The 20,509-nt window shown below is 42.2% G+C and overlaps 1 protein-coding gene across 1 annotated transcript in view; it reads right to left on the reverse strand.

Annotated features, from left to right (window-relative positions):
* Positions 1–18,610, reverse strand: part of CIT (citron rho-interacting serine/threonine kinase) — a 73,678-nt gene extending 55,068 nt beyond the window's left edge. The window contains exons 1-10 of the mRNA XM_042441852.1: positions 18,576–18,610; positions 17,637–17,791; positions 15,879–16,020; positions 14,593–14,768; positions 12,907–13,008; positions 11,501–11,643; positions 10,779–10,872; positions 6,470–6,673; positions 5,376–5,529; positions 2,066–2,246 (exon numbers count right to left, since the gene is read on the reverse strand). Coding sequence (XP_042297786.1) covers positions 2,066–2,246; positions 5,376–5,529; positions 6,470–6,673; positions 10,779–10,872; positions 11,501–11,643; positions 12,907–13,008; positions 14,593–14,768; positions 15,879–16,020; positions 17,637–17,732 — 1,292 coding nt within the window. The 5' untranslated portion in view covers positions 17,733–17,791; positions 18,576–18,610. The remainder of the gene's footprint in view (positions 1–2,065; positions 2,247–5,375; positions 5,530–6,469; positions 6,674–10,778; positions 10,873–11,500; positions 11,644–12,906; positions 13,009–14,592; positions 14,769–15,878; positions 16,021–17,636; positions 17,792–18,575) is intronic.
* Between the last annotated feature and the right edge of the window lie 1,899 nt (positions 18,611–20,509).

Genomic DNA, 20,509 nt, shown 5'->3' on the forward strand with positions numbered 1-20,509 from the left:
TAGTAGCAACAATAAAAACACATAAATAGCATGCGCACACACAGAGACTTTTCAAGCACTGAAAACACTTCCCATACATATATATCATTAGAATCATTGCAACAGCTCTGCAAGGTAGGCCAGTACTGTATTATTAGATGCATAGTTCAATGGCTGAAAGAATGGAACAGAGTGCCTTGTCTACCACCAACTGAAGATGTCATAGCAGCAATAACATCTGAAGCAAAGCCCTGCACATTAAATTTAGCTACACTGTATTTCTGCTTAAACTAGAGCAGAGATATTTTTATACAGACACACTTGAAAATTTCCTTGGGGTAAAAAAGGAGTTTGATCATACTCCTACCTTTTATTTCAATGGCTAATTGTTCATTTGATCCCTATTGCCAGCCTAATCTTCAGCTTTCAGTATTTCCATATCTTTACTTCCCTTAATTCAAGGATCTTTTCCAAGTCAGTGCCAAAAACAATTTAATACCCCATACTGATCAGACTAAATGCCCAGAAACCTCAGGAAAGATTACAAGTTGAGCATAACTGCAACAGCTCTTCCCTTTTCTCTGTCATCAGCAGCTGGTATTCACACAGGAGCAGCTGAAAATGGACACTGATAGACCTAACCTCCACAAATTAGTCAAGTCTTTCTCCAGATATTTCAAGATGCTAACAAATAAGCAAAATTTCCAGTTTTGCTGCCTCTCCTCTGGCTCAGAGGTGGCGAACGTGTGTTCCCCAAATGCTATTGATTGCAGAGCCAATGGCAAGGGATGATGGGAGTTGCTGTCCAACCACCTCTGGAAGAAAACCTGTTTCCCATCCGTGTTCTACCTCTGACTAAAAGAACACTACTGTGGGCTCTGTAATGCTTTTTTAGTAGCATCAGTGTCGAGACTCAAGCCAGACTTCATCACGAGAGGATGATTTTCAATGCAGAGGCAACACCACCTCCTTCCAATCCCTGCTCAGTGCTCCTTTGCCTTCTTCCCCCACCAGAAAAGCGACACCTGCAAGTAGGAGGACACCACAGGCAGTCAAGAAGCTCCCTTCTCATTGTTGGCCTATTTAAGGTTCCTCCTCTGACTCATAATACTGGGAATATCATCAGTGCCAGGAGAGAAGCCAAATTCAGTTTCCAGGCTTCACTTTCAAGCAAATCACCAGCCAGCCATACTGCCAACAGTCCACATTACAAATCACAGAAACACAACCCAGTCGGATTTTCTCTCCCCAAACAATCCTTGCTATGTATTGTGACAGAGAAAGGAAAAGAAACAGATAGCTCCAGTAAGAACATGAAATCCTGACACAAGTAAAGCCCCTGCATTTGCAGCCCCTGTCAATAACTGAATTATCATTCTTGAACTGAATGCTTCATGCTTTCCTTCTTAGATGCAACAGCCAAGAATCAAAGGCCCACCAGACCAGAAGGGGCATCATTATACAACTGATAACTCTTCACTGTACCATCTCAGTACTAATGCACAGGACCTTCTGCATTCCTGTAAGAGAGATGATCGCTATGGCCCTCTGCACCATCCTTTCTGCAGTTCCTATGCCTCTTCTGTCCTTGACTTCTGTCAAAACCCTGTTCCTCATCTCAGTGGTCAGCCTGAACCTTTGGCTTGCCCCCAGCTCAACACACTCCCCACCCCTGTGGCTCACTTGACCAACCTTGCAAGGCTTAGCATTTCACACCAGACAGAACAAGCATACCCATCCTCAACACCTGAAACCCCCCCAATCCCCCCCTTAAATTCCTGTAAAGGCACACACACACACACACTCAAACCATCCACTTCCAGCCAGGATGCAGCATACAGATTTTAACCAAGATTTTATTCTAGTAATACTAGTCTTAGTATGAACATTTCTCGTCATGAACAGAGAGAGGAGGGGGGAAAAAACAGTAACATGAATCACAGCTGAAGAGAAGCCTGAATCATCTTGCTATAGCAAAATGAAGACCAGTCAAAAGCTGTCTCCCCCACCCACTGCTTCTCTGGCAAGTATATGAAGCACAATTTCTTCTCTTATTCATCCCTTACAGGCAGCAGGTCATACTTACTCTGATCGGAGGATCCCCAATGCCTTGATGAAGGTGAACCCCACAAATGGCAAATCGTCTCCGGAGAAGCCTGCGGGGTTCAGCTGGCACAGAGGGGATACAATTCGTGAATTCTTCTCCGGTTCATCGAAATTTGAGGTGTCATCATCAGACTTGATGGTAGGCACAAAGGGGGGAGGAGCTGGGATTTTTTTTCAGAAACAGAAAGTAGAAGGGACAAAAAAAATTAGCTGCAGTTTGCTGTCAAAGTCCCTCTTGTTCAGCATTTTCAATGGCACTGCAGCTCCTGCCTTTTAATCTTGCTAGCACCAGCAGGCTGAGCCACTGCTCTCCAACCTATTACAGCAACAAGAGATTAACCCTTCCGCTACCAACATGGCCACCATTCTGCAGGCAGAGCATCTCTCCCTGCTTTGCAGCCAGCTTTGATGCTTTCCAAAAAAAAAAAAAGAAAAAGAAAAAAAGAAAGCCCACCCTCAAAATAAAAATGACTGTCAGGTTTCTAACCGGATCTCTCTGGAACATGATTTCTCCAGATCTCTCTGGAACACGACAGGGTCCTCTAAGCTACCTAATGAACTAAACCAGTTGCTGTGGGTCCCTAAAAAAGGGATCATGAAGTGAAGATTGGGGGTAGCACACAGTAAAGTCTACAGATCCAGGTCTCCCACTGCCAAATCACTCTTGCCTGTGGACACGTTAGACTGAGCTACTAAATCTCAACAGCTTTTATGAGAATAACCCCACCACCCAAGGCTCCCAGCTTGCTCAACACTCGGGATGGGACACCAGTGCAGTCTGGCTTCAGTGCTAATGACTCTTCATGGAATCATTTCCCCTTCGGGTCTCCACTGAGATCTGCTGCCCCCCAGCATGCCATTTTAACCTTCCCTTAATGTTTGCTGCAATTTAGATAAAGCAACAGCCACCATAAAACCCTGGAAAGAGGTGCCTGCTGCTCTGCATGCCCATGAGATCCCCCCTCATCAATATGATGTACCTTTGTCAGTTTTCAGTACGCATTTAATCCCTGGAAGGTATCCTTGCACAATGCAAAGCAACCATGGCTCTCTTTTTGTGCTGGGAAAACAGGCACCCCTCCAGCCAGCCTGCTCACTGTCACAAGCTGATAGATGTACAGTGTGCCAGTGCTGTTACCATGGATTCCATATAGATCATTCAGAGCTGAAGGGCTGATGGGAAGGGAAATATAGGGAACCAGCACGATGGTCCCTGCAGTGCAGGCACCTTGCTCCCAAGTTTAACTCTGCCTCCCTCGATTCCTGACAGATGCTGATAGTTATCTGACTGACACAAGCAAAATGAGTCACGGCTGGAGCGTGCTAGCTCCCTCTAGGCTGCCAAAGGCTTTCACAGCCTCATTTCCCCCCTCTTTTTTAACTCTTCAGGTTCTCAACCCGGCTGCTTATAAACCGTCACAAGTGACTAGAATTAATAAGCCGGGGGGGGGGGGGAGTGTCTCCTTAATTCAAACACATTGGCAGCGCTTCCCACAGAAAATGCTGATGTTGCTTTCAGGGAAAGGAAATGGAGGAGCAAGCTACTCTTCCCAAAGGTTAAGGAGAACTAAGCGGGAGAAGCAGGGAAGTTAAAAGTCAATGAGGACTTTTACAGTAGGCATTGTTTTGTCTAAAAATAAATACAAATTACATGGAAATAAAATGCTTCATTATTTTTAAACATTTAAACTAGATACTTATTTTCTAATCTGGGATATATATGTATTTAGTGTATATTTAGTTTATAGTACACCTGCATGCATCATATCTGAGTTCAAGTGGGAAATATAAAGAATGCCCCTCTCCCAAAAAAACAAAAACAAAAACAAAAACAAAAACACCAATGCCAACACAATTTAATATGAATACTACATCCTGAATCCTGTTGGTAGTCCCAACTAGAGTAAAAACACTACGTCAGCTGTTGAAGGAAGAGTTAACATATACGAAATTCCCCCTGATTTTAATAGATCTACTCTAGTTGGAGCTACTTATAGGATTTAGGCCTGCGACAATGCAGATCACAGGCTCTGGGCACAGCTGAAGACACACCAAGCAAAGTAAAATGGCGTACACATCCCACAATTTCAAGTGAGGGACAAAGCAAACAGATTTCCCAGAAGAAGAAGAAGAAAAAACACCACCCTGAGATATGTGCACAACATATAAAATCCACATGCCACACTTGGAACATGAGTAACTGTAAATCAAACAAGCTGACTCAAATCCCAGTTGTGCTGATCACCTCCCTGGGAAATGCATCCTGAGCACAGCCACCTCCAGGACCTCCCCTCTCATTTTTACACACCTGGAACTGACTGCAAAAATGTGGAGAGAAGGAAGAAATGCTGGGTTGCTGTGGCAACCCAGGGAGTTATATAGCCCATTCCATAGGACCAAGCGGCCGCCCTGGGACAAACATGTAGCCTGAGATACCTTATTCTGAGGCCTGGCAGAAGTGGAATCTATAGCTCTGAAGCCAAACCTATAGACCAGCTGCAAGCCTCTAACTCAGTTGGAGCAAAATTCAGGGAAGGAAGACAACACATTTGGGTCACGTGAACCATTTCTCCTTTCTATTTACTGAGTCCAGGAGTAAATCCGCTCTACCAGAGACTGGGAAGACCCACAAACCCCGAGACAAGCAACACAGACCGTCCTCACTGTAATTTAAAAGAAGGAAAATAATGGAGGTCTCTTCCAACTCTATGATTCCACCATCTAAGCTCATCTGTAATATCAAGATGCTCTATTTACTTTTGGAAAGTTATCCCCCTTAGTAGCAGAACAAAAGCTGGGATCCTATTCATTCACACTGGAACAAAAAGCTGTGCCAACATAGTTGCACAGCAGCCTCCTCTAAGAGAATGGGTCTAAATTGAGCCAGCTCTTTCCCCCCCAATGCCCATCAAAGGCATTTTCCAAGCTACTCCTCCCATTGTGCCTTGGCTCTGAGGGGCTCTGTGGGGCTGGGAGCCACTTTTCAATAGGCCAAATGCTCAAGGGCTGCACTTTCTCAGGGTGGGTGGGTTATTCGCTATTAAATGTTTAAAACAGTTCAACATAGCTCCATGTATAGTTCAATATATGTACATTGCATTTTATGATATATTATTGAATTCATTTCTAACTAAAGGCATCTCCCCCCGCCGAACAAAAGTGTCTCTTAGCAGCAGCAAATTTAAATTGCCTTTGCCCTTTCCCCATTTGTAGATGACCCACACTTTGCCCACCCCTGCCGTAGGAACACAGTAAGCCATGGTACTCACACGTAACAACATGTTACTCACAGTTACGGATAGTATTCCACTCAACTGTGGAAAAAAATGGATGATAGCAGAGACCTTCATAATCTAGTCTCTCTTTCTGCCCGCACAATAGACATTGCACCAGATCAAGAAATTCATTGGTGACTTTCACATCCTCAGGGAACTTCAGAAACCTCTGCAGTTGAAACAAAGAAATAAAATAAAAATAAAATAAAATAAATGTCATTCAGTAGTATAGAAACCAGAAGTGAAAAACTAAACTCCAAAGAGCTACAGTAGCCAAGCCAAGCTTGTCCATCCCTTAAGGGCCATCTGGTTTTCTTTGAACAGCATCTTCTTGTACTGTATTGCAAACATCTTTTGGAACTTTTCTTAGTTTCGAAAGCAAGGAGACTACCGCTTGAGAAATACAAGTCGAACATGGCCTCAGATTCACAGAACGTGTTGCCCTTGTCTTTGTTTCCTAGCCTAGGCTTTTAATATCCTTCAGTGCACCTAAAGAATCAAAGGTAGCTGGCCACAAAACAGCAGAAAAACCTGAATAGTAGCTATAGACTATGGCCTCCCAAGAAACTCAGCCTTCAGCTAAGCAGAGAAAAGCTTGAAAGTACAGGGACAATACCTTTAAAAAATTGAGATTCTTGAGTACATGCCAAAAAACATTTCCAGTGCTTGAAGATGTGGCTTTAGTGCTCCCTCCCTAAGACTAGTAAGAGTAAGCTAAATTACCATATGTAAAGCATGTTAGAGTATGAAAATATGCCTAGTTAATACAGGTAATAAAATCTCACTGTTGGTGCTGCAATAATTTGGGATTCTGACAAAGAATCTATTTGCTTTTAATAAGGCAAAGTACACTCGGATCTGAGTAAAGTTCAAGATATGACTGAAGGAGATTTTGCTATTGGCTAATCAACAGTAACTTCATACAGTTCCAAAATTCCTGCTGCAAATAATGTATCCGTCAATGGCACTGCTAGAAGAGAAAACAGCTAGTGAAATCTAAGCAATATATATGCATGCCAGATATAGGACCGTATCGTAAAAGTCTTGGGAGTTGGCTAAAACGAAAAGAGTTCCTACTTCACCTGTAGCAAAGGACGTCCTACACGTACCTGATAATTCTTGATGTTATTAAAGGTTTTCGTTGAGGTCCCATCAGCAAATGGAGACTTTCTGTAGACCATTTCATAAGCAATCACTCCTAGAGACCACCAGTCACATTCTGCTCCATATGTACTTTTGCCATCACCATTCAACACTGTTAACAGCTCTGGGGCCATATAATCTGGCGTGCCAAGTGACAGTTTGGCATTCACCTGGAAAGTAGACGCAAAATTGGATGGATTTCACCTTATCTCAGTTTTAATGTATTCCAGCCACTTCTTACATTACTTAAAAAAGCAATCTGAAAGATGTGCTATCAGCAATTGAACACAAGGTGTGTGCACTGTATATTATTCACTAGGGACAAGACTAACAAAGAAAATAATGGATTGCATATGTAACAAAACATTAACCAAAGCAGAGATAGGCAACTTGTATTAGCATCCATGGATTTAACCATCCACTGCTTGAAAATATCCCCTACCCCTCAAAAAATCCAAAAAGGAAAGCCTGATTTTGCCACTTTACTATCCCACTGTATTGTAATATGACTTGGGTCTCCATGGATATCCACGGGAGATTCTGGAACCAAACCTTATTGAATACCAAGGCCCTACTGTAAAGCATAGCATCCTCAGCAAGACTAGCTCATTGTTGGATGGCTTAAGCTACAACAATGAGCTTGGGTATGTGACATTTTTGGACTAGGGGATTCTGGGAGTTGCTGCCCAAATGTGTGACATTTCTAGGCTCTGTCCAGAACATTCTCAAGCTGCAAGTGGAAATGTCCCACTTTCTCTTGAGAGAACCTTATTTGTTCATACTGGAAAGGGAGCCCTTGCTTCAACTTCCAAAAGAAGCCAGGGAAACTCAGCTGGAAAGTCATTATATTCTTAAATAAAATACACATTAGTAAATGTTGCTAGCTTAACCTGGAAAAAAAATCTAACACTTTCTTTAAATACTATCAAAAGAATGCAAGAATCGTTTAATTATAATTCTGCATTATTTAAAAACCTGAGGCTGGAATAGACAAATAGAGTAATTAGCTCAAACCTCATTCCTCTATGAAACCATATTACATTCCTTTAATCAAGAAGCATTTGTTCTATCACAAGACATTTCTAAATGTAATCAAGAACACCATTATTCACCATCCCTAAGACCTCAGCTGTGTAATTGCCTATTTTAGACTCTTCTCAGAAAGCAAGCACACTATTAAAGCCAAGGACCAGGGCAGACGCCACATATCAATGCGATCTGTTACATCAGTTCCTTTCAACTAAAAGACACTCATCTCTCCTGAGAAATGAGCAACTTTTTGGGGGAAAAATTAACTCGCTTCTGTAGAAATCCCTACCAAAAATTAATTATGCAAGCAATTTGAAAAGCCTGCTCTTTCTAAATATGTATCAGAGATAATCTCTGCTGCAAAGCTTTCCCTAATTGTATTTGTTGTCAGGGAACATTCAGTATAGATTCCAAAATTCATAATTATAGAGGCAGCATTCAAATGTGATGTAAGTGAGGAGTGGGGAAACCTTAAACTCGGGGACTGATTCTGGCCTGCAGTGGTTTCCTAGTTTATGAAAAGGTTCTTTCCTCATCCACACCATATGCCAGTGATGCCCAAACTTTAGTCCTCCCAGTCTTTTGCACTTCAACTCTCAGAAGCCATAGCCAATTTGTGCAACAGTCAGGAACTCTGGGAGCTTAAGTCTAAAACCTCTGGAGGACCAAAATCTGGGAACCACTGCCTGAAGCCACCACTTTGACATGATATAATTGAGCTATAAAGAGCCTTGAGTTTGCTCCCATGCCTCTCTTTCTTCCTGTATGGTCAAAGTAAGTTTGATAGCTTTTGGTTTTGAGTAGGGGCAGCAACCAACAGACACCTCTCCAGTAGTCCTACCTATCATACTCAATGGTGATGCTGCAAGCCAGCATCTGGTAGGCTGCACAATTCCCACTCCTGCTTTTGAGCTAACTGTGATGGACGCTATGGTTAGTTCAAAGCAAGCCAAGGTGGTCGGTTTAAACCCATGCTTTCAAACCAACACTTTTCGCGTTAACCAGAGTTTCAGGTCCAGACAACATAGCACGCTGTGGTTAACTAAAAGGCAAAGCAAAAGCTTCTCAATTCCTTCCCACAGATGTGCAGGACAAGGAAAATGAGACTCATTTATCTTGCAGTAACCAAGGGTGAACAACTTGCACCCCACCAGATATTATTGGACTGAACTTCCAGCAGCCTTGCTAGCGTAGTCAATGGTAAGAAACACTGGGAGTTGCACTCCAACAAGAACTCTGCCCATCCCTGCACCAAAATATGATAAAATTTAGCACAGTAGTTTCCAGACGTGAATCCACAACTGTTGTTCAACTACAACAATTGGCCTAGTGAGTGGGGAAGATGCAAGTTGGACACCACCATCAAGAACTATCTAGTGTAGTGTGAAGTTGAAAGCTTCTCTGAACATACCAGCCACAGATGCAGGCAAAACGTCAGGAATAAATTCTTCTAGACCATGGCCACATAGCCCAAAAAACCCACCAAACTCCTCTAGCGTAGCATGACATTTGAACACAGCCCTAGTTTTATAAGTATGTAACATGGATGCAGGTAGATTTAATGTTGGTCAAGTAGTCATTTAGGCGTAACAAGGCAACAACCTGTTCCTCAATAAAGGAGAGACGTTACCTCTGCAATGGGAGCAAGGGTATGTTTCAATCACTGCTGATGCAGAAATGCCCCAAAATAACCTTCCTCCCAGTAGAGAACAACTGAAAGGTGGAAAATAAATGAGGAAGCCTCTGTGGTGAGTACTTCAGACACACAGGCATTTTATTTCATTAGCTCGTCGCTTGCAGGACACTGGCAGTTTCTCTTGCCAGGGGATTCCCTACATGCCACTTGAATTCTCTAAATGTACTCATAGAGAGCAGTTTTTTAGATGATTGGTCTGCAAGGCTCAGTTGGTCCAACACCTAGCAGCTATGCTGCAGACTGGTGCATGATATTGAGACCCCATTACACCATTACTGCAGTAGTTGCCAACTCCTTTCCAGGACCAAATCAATATATTGGTACTAACCTTTAAAGACCTAAACTGTTTGGGACCTAGCAAAGAGACTGCTTGCCTTGTTATGAACCTGCCTATATGCTTGAGATCTTCAGGAGAGGCTCTCTTAAGAGCCCTAGTGCCTGCGGAGACTTGTATGGAGAGCATGTTTGAGAGCATGTTCTCCTCTGTTGCGGCCAGACTCTGGAATGTACCTTCCTTAAGAGCAGCAATCAGTTCTAACCCTTGCTGCTTTTAACAAAGAAGAGATGACATCTCTTGAAACTGGCCTTTTAAACTGCTGCAACGTTTACTGATTAATGATGTTAATGCTATTATTTAAATGGATTTGCAGTGGTAATTTAAATGATTTTATTGTTCAGTTTACTTGTAATGTTCACTGTTGGATTGTGCCCACTATATGTTGAGGAGAGCAATTCAACTATAACTCCTGTGTTTACAATTACACTCTAGTTTTTCAAGATACTTTGATGTAAGCCCTAGTTTTTAATCTTAAAAATAAAACCAAAAACGAGGACAACTTCTTAGAGACTTCTCTCTGTGAACCTGTTAAATAGGTCTTTGTAAGAGACAAAAATATTGTACCAAGATAAGGATCGAGAACCCTTCTCTCTGGCATGCATACTGTAAATCTTTATTGTATTTTTCAAAAGGAAAAAAAAATCTATGTAACACAGAAAATAAACTGATACTATAATTTAAAGTGTCTGTTATGCAATATAAACCCACATGCTTGATCACTGAGTCACCAAAACCAGTGACCTTTACAGACCTGGTGTATTGAACAAGACCAAAATGAAAAACACAGTAATGTTTAGGTTTTAATCTTTCAAGTATTTCAGGTTTCTCCCAAACACACACTTCAAATTTCTGTATTCTTTGCTCCAAAATGCACATTTCTGAACCACTTTTGACCAAACTCATATTATCAATCAGACAACACAGGTAGATTTCCTGGTTGCCTATAGTTTGTTTGTTTTTTAAGTCGAATGACAACCTAGTCCACATTTGTACCATTTTTCAATTATGCCAATGTCTCATTGCTAGCTATAAAATTGGACACTTTTACACTATTATTGTTGTTGTGTGCCTCAAAGCCATTTTTTACTTACAACAACCTAAGGCGAACCTATCATAGGGTTTTCTTAGCAAGTTTCTTACAGTAGATATCAAGAGACCAAATTAAATTTAAATGTTTTCTGCTTTCATTCCACACCCCAAAGAATTTTATTACCATTTTATCCACTGTCATTTTGGCAGCTGATCCAAAGTCCACCAGCTTGATATGACCTGTTCGATCAATGAGGATATTCTCTGGCTTTATATCTCTGTAAATAAACAGAAAACAAGCCGTAGAGCTGTTTTTATCAAACCAGAAGTACTTACTCTACTATATTAATGTTAACAGAGAAATAAGAATAAGGAATGTAGTTTAGCTGTCAAAACGGTTCAGACTTCAGCTCCCACAGGAACACCTATCCAGTGAAGAAGAGAGCAGGTGCACCATAAACCAACTACCTTTAGATGACTGAAGCAAGTTACCCTGAACTATCTACCAGTTAAACCTAAATGTGAAATTTCTATGCACTTTCCCTTCATAATGCCCCTCCCAATTCACAGTTCTTGCTGTTTGGTCTGAATTTCAGACACTAAGGCTACTGATATTTCCTTGCCAAGGAAGGATGATAAATATGAGCTACTAACACCATATAATAGAAGGAACAAAGAGGGGGAGAATGTCACACTATGCACCTGGACAATGTAATGTGCAGTTATTAGGCTGCACTGAAGTATCACATTCATCATGCTACAAGAACAATGAAAGCAAACCCATTTTTAAATATTCCAAGCTTTTTTGCTCTAGGCTTGTGACTTGTGCACCAGACAAACACTATTTGACAGTAAACTATTCTGTCTAGTTAAGCATATTGGTATGAAATGGAGAAATTCACTCACCGATGTACATAGCCCATTTGATGGACACTATGAATGGCCAGAATTGTTTCGGCTAGATAAAACTGAACAATGTTTTCATCAAGCTGATCCTCATATCTGTTTAAGAATGAGAGGAGATCGCCTCCAGGCTCATATTCCATAACCTTCAAAAAATTGAAAACAATTAGATCACCCAAATAGAAAATCAGGTTTTGTGAAGCTCTTATACTTCAAATGACACATACTATCACCAACTCAGGTTTTTCAACTCAGGTTTACAGGTGCCTTCCTCGAAGGCTGAGAGAGAGTCACTTAACCAAGACTGCCTAATGAGTATCCATGGCTAAGAAGGGATTCAAACCCCAGTCCCCCTTAGTCCAATAAATCCAAACCGCTGCACCACGTTGGCTTTTAAAATTTCTTATGTGGATGTTTGCCACTGCCTTCCTCTTAGGCTGAGAATGTGTGACTTGCCTAAGGTCAACCAACTGGTTTCTTTGGCAAGTGGGGATTCAAACCGAGGCCTCTCATCAGAGTTATAGTCCAACACTCAGACAACTACACTATCATGGCTCTCATGAAAGTATGAAAGACGTACTGCAATTAAAAATAGACTAAAAACAATAGCAACCCATAGTTGCCATGTGGTCAAAGCAAGATATGCACAGCATTGTGTACTGATAAAGACTAAAACGTTGACACCTTTGTAGAAGAAAAATTCTAATATGAAAGTGTCATTGTTTTTCCCACATGTCCCGAACAAAAGATAAAAGTATCTTAGATGATGCAACAAACAACATAAAAATTAGGATTCAAAGACAGCTCCCATCCAGAGAATTGTAGAGGCTCTAAAAGCTAGTAATTAATGCTGTGTTTGGGGGCTCTGGGTGCATCACAAAGCATCTGGCCCCAAGGATGCTTTTGTGGCCTCCACAATCCTTTACTACCCTCACAAGACAAACAGCAACCCCCAAGCACATGATAAGTTATTATGCCATTGGTGTAACTACTGGTGTAAGGCACCAATAGGACTCCAGCCTCACTCATCATCTTGTACAGCATGAAAGAGGAAAGTGGGAGCAGTACTATCCACACAGGTCAGAAGGTCCCCAAATTCCATTTCAGATCGTGCTATTTTAGAAAGCTAACATTTTAAAATATTTAAATATGGGCTTATAATTGAAAAATGTAAATTAACTGCCAAGTGCTCTTCATTCTTGGATTCAAGTGTTCACTATTCTGCAGACAGCTCTCACCTTTCCTTAGCAGGAAGATTTAACATCTAATCTAATTTCCCTCTGTAATTGCTTTGAAGTGAATGCAGCATAATCAAACTCGATCCAACAGTCCTTAGCAGTCAGCAACTTGCTCAGATTGTGAAGGTGAAAGCTATCAGCCCACTCATAACCTAAAAACACAAAACTCACCAAATAAAGATTCTTCTTGTCCTGGAATGCATAAAAGAGTTGTGGAATCCAAGGGCTGGTATTCTGGGATAATACATTCCTCTCTTCCTCAAAGAATGAGATCTACAAATAAATCAAATCCATGGAGGGGGGAAAAAAGGAAGTGGATTGGCATGTCAGTTTAAAGCGGAGTCATTCACATGTAAAGCCAAAACCCTTCAATGACCAAGGGTCTAATGTTCAGTTTCTGAAATATTTGCATTCTGAATTTTTCAGTCCAACCTTCTACCCTTCTTAAGACAGACTCGCAAAACAAACACAATGGCAGGTTCAGAGTTCTATTATTCCTTGCCTTCAAATCACATATCCTTGACCACACATCCCACTACTTTTCACTTCCTTATACAATGCCTCTTCCTCTGCCACAATTCATCCTTACAAAAATAAAAATCAAACTTTGCAGGTTTTCAGACAACATTCACAGGGGTACATCAACTGAATAAATATATACTATGTGATCATATATTGCATTGTTCTTCATAATCTGAATATGAAATAAGCTTTCAAGAAAGAAATCTTGAGGAATTCAATTGTCAGTTCATAGTTAATATTCAGCAGAGAAATACCTGTCTTCTTTTAAAAATATGTATCTTTTTGGGGGCATCTAGACTAGCTTCCTCATTTCATAGCAACCTGACTGTCCCTAGAACCTGGTATGGGGCTATAGCTCAGCAGCAGACAATCTGCTTTCCAGGCAGCAAGTCCCAGTTCAACTCCTGGCTTTGCCAGTTAGTTAGCTGCTGTGTGTCAGTGTTGACAGTACTGTGCTAGATGGACAAATGGTCTACTGTAAGACAGCTTCCTATGTTTGTAGAAACTCCCAATGCTTGATTCTCATTCCTACATTTACTCATGGAGGCTGTACCAGCAGTAGGAAGAAAGTGAGACAAGGAGGAAAAACAAAATATTCAATGTAGTATTTCCATAAAACAGATGCTTAAAAATGACTGGTATAACACAGTGGACAAGAGCATAATCTCATACAGCCCTCTATATATTGCTGGGACACTATTACTAGCATTCCTTCTCAGCAGTGGCTATGCTGGCCAGTGCTGTTGGGACTTACTGGCCAACAATATTTGAAGGGCCATATGCTGAGCCTTCCATGACTTAGGCAGTCTAGTTGACATTTCACCTCAGTCACTCTCTTGGTGACCTGAGGCAACCTGAGCTCCAATTTGCAATGCAGGATAAAATAACACATCGTGTTTGAGGTGAATTGCTCTAAAGGCTTGTAACATATTACTCCTGACAGTCATCTAAGGAGACCAACTGGTGTACCTGGTTCTTCTTTTCCCATTTTATCCTTACTACAAAACCATGTAAGAACACATTAGGCTGATGACTGATTCCCAGTCTCCAGTGAGCTTTGTGGCGGAGGAGATTTGAAACTAGGTTTCTTAGCACTCTAAAGGAACTGCAATAGCTCTCACTTTGAACCAATTCCATAACACTGAGCCCGGCACAAGGAAGGAGTGCTCCACCATTTACTCAACTATTAGTAAGCATATCTGACATTTCTGGCAAACAAAACCTACCTGTGTCTGAGAATCCATACTTAGTCACAACCTCCCTGATTACACACTCAGCAATATTTCATATTGCAGCTAAACGCTTGGAAGTTATAAAATCAAAAGAGAAACGTACTTGATCCTCTGCCAGCAGAGCCTCCTTGCTCAACACCTTCATGGCATAGACATCGCCAGTTGCCTTTTCTCTTACTACTTGCACTTCTGCAAAGTAACCACATCCCACCACACTCCTGACTTCGAAGTCCTTCATGCTCGGCTGAAGCTCTCGGACTTCTGCTATTGAACTTGAATCTGCAGAAGATTAAGAAGACATCTGATATTAATCAAAGCTTACACAGGTTTAAAGCACTCATTCACATTTTCCCCTGTTTTCCTTACTCAAATGCACTCTCTTCACATTTAGCTCCTTGGAAGAAACTTGTCTTTTGCTTATGTTTTCTATAAGGCACTAAATTTGATGCTGTTGCTATATAAATGACGACTTCATCTTTAAAAAGACAAGTTAATACATCAAGATATCATAAAATGGATCATCACAGAAAGTCTCTAGGAGGAAAGAGCAAATTGTTGGAAATTACAGCCACTGGTCTTCCTATTCTACCTCTGGTTGAAAATATATGAAATAAAGGCAACAGCAATGCAAATAGTACTGATTATGCAGCCATTGGGTGAACCTTACAATCTGTGGCACAAGGAACCAAATTTCTGTCTTTCAAATCACAGAGTGGCTCAGGAAGCAACCAATTCCAGGGAGCTTCTCTTTTAATGCCACTACTGTTTCTATCATGCAAATTTCTATTTCTTTCTAGAGCAGTCAGTGATTCAAAATGTAAATAAGACGGGGAGATGACAAAAGGTCATCAAGCTTAACTTTAGATCTTTGTAATGAAAAAAATGTACATCTCTCAAAGCACCAAACCTGATTCTATGCACGACTACTTAGAATGAGACCCACTGAACAGCGCAAGGACTTAGTTCTGCTTAAACATGCATCACAGGATCAGGAGACCAAGCTGCCACTCTGAATCCAATCTAACTGCAAGTATATATACATATAATAAGCAGAATGGCAGGCAACCTAATGCCCACTAGATGATTTTTGGACTGATGGATTATGAGAACTGTAGTCAAAAAAATCATACACACTTCCTCCTTCCCCCCAATGCATTGCTGACTGAAATGTACATATACTATAGACATAACTTCCACATAATTGTACCATGTTTATTTGCTAGGCAAGATCAACACTCATTTACTACCTGCATTATCATCTTCTACGCAGAGGGATAACAAGAACCAATCAAAAATACATAATCTACTATGGCTACATGGATTTCCTCTACCTTTATAAAATAAATGTGCTTTTTAATTGAAGACTTAAAAGAAAACCAAAAGACATACATTTTTTAATAAAATTGCCCACGTGCTTTGTATTCATTAAAACAGGATTACTACATTCTTCAAAAAGCAGCATCAGAGAGTCCAAAATGCCTTCCCTGGAAAATGGAGACATCTGCTGTTGAGTCATAGATGGTAACTTTCCCTGGTAACAAAGGCAAACATCAGTTAAACAAAAACTGAAGAACAATATGGGCATACAGTTCACACAAACTAGTACTGCAACAGAGGTGAGCAACTTGTACCACTGAGACATTGTTGGGCTATAGCTTCTACCATCCCTCACTATTGGCACTCAGTATCTGGAGGTCTACAAATTGCCCACTCCCATTTCAGATGCATATTTAAACCAGTTCATTTTGTGGATATCAAACAGCTTGTTTCTTTTTTGATTTTTAGTGTCGGAGTAAGGAAACTGTGGCTTTTCAGAAGTGGGACAATATCTCCCATTACCTTTGAACAATGGTCATGCCAACGGACCACAGGTTCCCCACCCATGCTTTCGAATTAATCCTTTAAAAGACTAGAATAGTCCCATAGCAATATTTGTCAGCTGGGCCTGGGCCTTTTACAGCAAGCATTTGAACCAATTGTCATGCAAGGATAAGCAAGAGGGGGAAATGGTCACCACTATTCTCCTCAGCCTTTAGTAAACTGGGCTTCTCCCTGTCACTGAAAACTATTTAGAAACCAAACATACCATTTAAAAGAGAAGGCAAGGGGTGGGTGGGTGGGTATATACTTTTCAAGTCACCTGTCAATTTACGGCCATCCTTTCAACCTGGCAAGAAAAACACCTTCCCTTGACACTGAATTTCAGTTTGTCAGTGTCAGTGCCATATTAGGGGGAATATTCAGTTTAGTGGTCAGATTCGGAAAAGAAAAAAAAAAAAAACTGCGCAGGCCAAAGGGCAATGCAGGGCAACCCCATAGAACAGAGCCAGACACCTGCAGCTCTCCAGACATTGTAACAATCCAATTTCCATCCAATATATCCAGCCTGCTCAATGGGGTAGTACAGTGGACCCTTGTTATATGCTGGAGTTTGGTTCCAAGATCCCCCATGGATAACAAAATCCGTGGATGCTCAAGTCCCATTAAATATAATGACATTGCAAAATGGTGTCCCTTATAAAAGATGGAAAATCAAGATTGGATCTTTGAAATTTATACTTTTTTGAACATTTTCAAACCGTGGATGCTTGAATCCATGGATAAAAAATCCATGTATAAGAAGGGCCGACTGTAGTTCACCAACATCAGGAGGATCATAGGCTCCCCAGCCTTTGCCACCCCCCACCATTGCTGCAGAAAGCACCCACCCATAATGCACTTTTGCTTCTGGAGGAGGAACTAGTGGCTGAAGACAGTAACTCAATGGGCCTCGTTGCCCCAGCAGCCACTAGCTGCTGACCCTTACTGTAACAAAAGGGAGATAAGCAGCCAGAAAATAGTTTTTTTGTGGGTTTTTCAGGCTCTGTGACCATATTCTAGAAGAGTTTCTTCCTAATGTTTCACCAGCATCTGTGCCTGGCATCTTCAGAGAATGCTGGTGAAACGTCAGGAAGAAACTCTTCTAGAACATGGCCACAGAGCCTGAAAACCCACAAAAAACTATGGATGCCAGCCATGAAAGCCTTTGACTTCACAGCCAGAAAATATTTTGTCACACCTTCAACACTTTAGAAAATATTTGTAATTTGCAGATGCAACACCAATATAGATGATATAATCTGAGGAAAAAAAGAGGGGAGGTAGTACCTGAAAAAGCAGGTTAAGTCTAGATGCGCGGTTAGCAATGGGCTCCATTGTGCCTGGCTCTGTAGGATTGTGTGCACCGTACTTAAATTTCAGCATCTTCAAACTTCAACCGCCAAGCGCATCTCCTCAGATGAAAGGTATGGTTTGTTTCGGAGCTGTTAGGATGACAAATGACCCAAGCTGTTATCATTGCTTTCCTTTAGGAATCCTCCAACTCTAGGCAATTTAACTCTACTTTTAAAAGCAAGTCGGCTGGCACGCACTGACATATAATCTTTATGAACAACACGGTTCAATGCATTGGGTAAGAAAGGCCAAAAGGGTTGCGCAAGGAGTTCCAGGGACCTCAACTTTTCTGTAGAGAGGGTTTCTCTGCTTCCATCTCTGTGAGAATGTCAAAATAAGGCTCTAAAAATAGATAAGGCAAATAAGCAAGGAAATGATAATAATAATAATAATAATAATAATAATAATAATAATAGTTGTTTGCACTTGACTTTTACGCTCAGTAAGCAATTCCCAAGCTTTGGCTCAGCAGATGTTTTGGACTTCAACTCCCAGAATTCCTGACTGTTGGCCAAGGCGGCTAGGCCTTCTGGGAACTGAAGTCCAAAGAACCAAAGCTCGGGAATCATTGAGGTCCCAAACCCACGGCAGAAATTGTCCTCTTTGAGACCGCTGGAACTGCTCTGCCTCAGTGCTAGGGAATTCTGGGAACTGGAGTTCTTTTGTGGCCCCAGAGCTTTCTGACAGAGGTGGCTCAATGTCTCTGGGCCCACAACAAACTTCAACTCCCAGAATTTCATCCACACTGGAGACATAACCCGGTTTGGCCCCGCTTTCACTCTTGTCTGGCTCGAGGCTATGGAATTCTGGGAGTTGTAGTTTGCGGTGGGCCCAGAGACATTGAGCTAAACGGTGTATTGACGACCAACCTACCCCCAGCCTCCGAGAAGCGGCGACGACGCCGCCACCTTTCCCGCCTCCCGCGTTTGAATGGTCCAAAGCGGGGAGGGGCGTGAGGGCTGCCTCGCCCCTCCAGGCGTCACGTGGGTCCACGGGACCCAAGCTCTCCACCAATCCCCTTGCAGGAGGCTTTAGCCCCCCCCCAAAAAAAGCCGTGCGCGCGCACCTCCTCGCCTGGCAAGGCGGCCCTGAGGGGAGCGGGGGAGGCTGGGCTGGGCTGGGCTGGTTCTATTGCCTAACGGCTTTAACTGAACTTTGGGTTCCTTCCAGCCCAGCTTCTCCTTGTTGTTTTCCCTCAGGATAGACGGTGGTTCTTCCCCATTCGCTGCCGTTAGGCGGCAGGGGCCTTCTTCCCCGCCACGAATGTGGGAAAACGGCAACTTAATTAAAAAAACGGTTCTTTTGCCCTGAGGGAACGCCTCTCTAGGAATCTGCAGGTCCTCCAAGGCAACTCTCTGGTCACCTGTCAGAGGGCTATCATCATAGACTCATGCTGGAGGACCTACAAATGCCTCCAAAAGGGTTCCCTAGGAATCTCTAGGCCCTCCAGTGCAACTCTATGGTCAACACCTGCCCGAGCAGGGCCTACAAATGCCTAGAGAAGAGGTTTCTCTAGGAACTTCTTGGTCCTCCGGCACAACTCTATGAGGGACCTAGAGAGCCCTAGGGAGAACATGCTAATTAAAGCCCCAAATGTGGAGGGTCAACTGTAATCCTTAACCAATGACAGGGGGGTTTTGGTCCAAAACACACTGCAGAAATAACCCAGTTTGAGGCTGCTTGAACTGCCCTGCCTCAATGCTAGGGAATTCTGGGAACTATAGTTTAATGAGGCATTTAGCCTTCTCTGTCAGAGAGCTCTAGTGCCACAATAAACTCCATTCCCAGGATTCCCTAGCACTGAGCCAGGGCTGTCCAAGCAGCCTCAAACTGGGTTATTTTTGCAGTGTGTTTTGGATTTGTGTTCAATCGGACTAGTCCAGGGATCCCCAAAGTCTGGTCCTCCTAGTGTTTTGGACATCAGATCCCAGAAACCTCAACCATACACATGGCTCCAGAATTAAATCGATGGGACATAGATGCCGCATGTTTTTGTCTTTTCCCCCCCAAGGGTCTGCAAGACTTTGTTGTTGTCTGTCTGCCTGCCTTCAAGCTGTTTCCAACTAAGGTGAGCCTATCCTAGGCTTTTCTTGGCCAGATGAGTTCAGAGGAGGTTTGCTGTTGTCTACCTTTGAGGCTGAGAGCCTGCGACTTGCCCAAGGCGCCACAATGGAGCCTCAGTGCTTATGCACTTTACACGCATCCGCCCAAGAGACAAGATACACCTGTCTCTGACTCCTGTCCTTTTGGACGGTCAGGGAAGGATAATATCTAAGAAAAAGAATGCTCCTTAGAGAATTTTAACACATCGCCCACTCTATGCTATACTCTTCCCCATGTTATTGCTTCAGCCATTCTTATTTTTAGGTGCATGTTGAAGACACAGCTATTTTGGCAAGGCTTACCAGTATAGTTCAGCCTTACTGTTATGGATGATGTAGCTATTGTATACTGATGTTGTTTAACATTTGATTTTATCATACCATGTGTTTAAAAGAGTGCAATCTCTCTTTGAAAGACGTCGACTTAGGATCGTGCAGATAGGACTGACATATAGTTTAAAGCATAGCGCCCGAGGGCTGTTGCGGTGAGCCTAAGGCAAACCTAGCACAGGATTTTCTGGGGCCAAGAGGGTGAGACTAAGGGTACCTAGTGGGTTTCGTTGGGTGAGCGGGGATTCGAACCTTGGTCTCTAGAGTTGTAGCTGAAAGCTCAAACCACTACACCACTGGCTCTAATGGTCTACAATTTAAAGTCAGAAGAGAAGCCCTAATTTTTCAACATCGGTTGAAGAAGAAAGCTTTAGT

Source organism: Sceloporus undulatus, chromosome 10 (assembly GCF_019175285.1).
Source record: "Sceloporus undulatus isolate JIND9_A2432 ecotype Alabama chromosome 10, SceUnd_v1.1, whole genome shotgun sequence".
Classification (NCBI taxonomy): Eukaryota; Metazoa; Chordata; class Lepidosauria; order Squamata; family Phrynosomatidae; genus Sceloporus; species Sceloporus undulatus.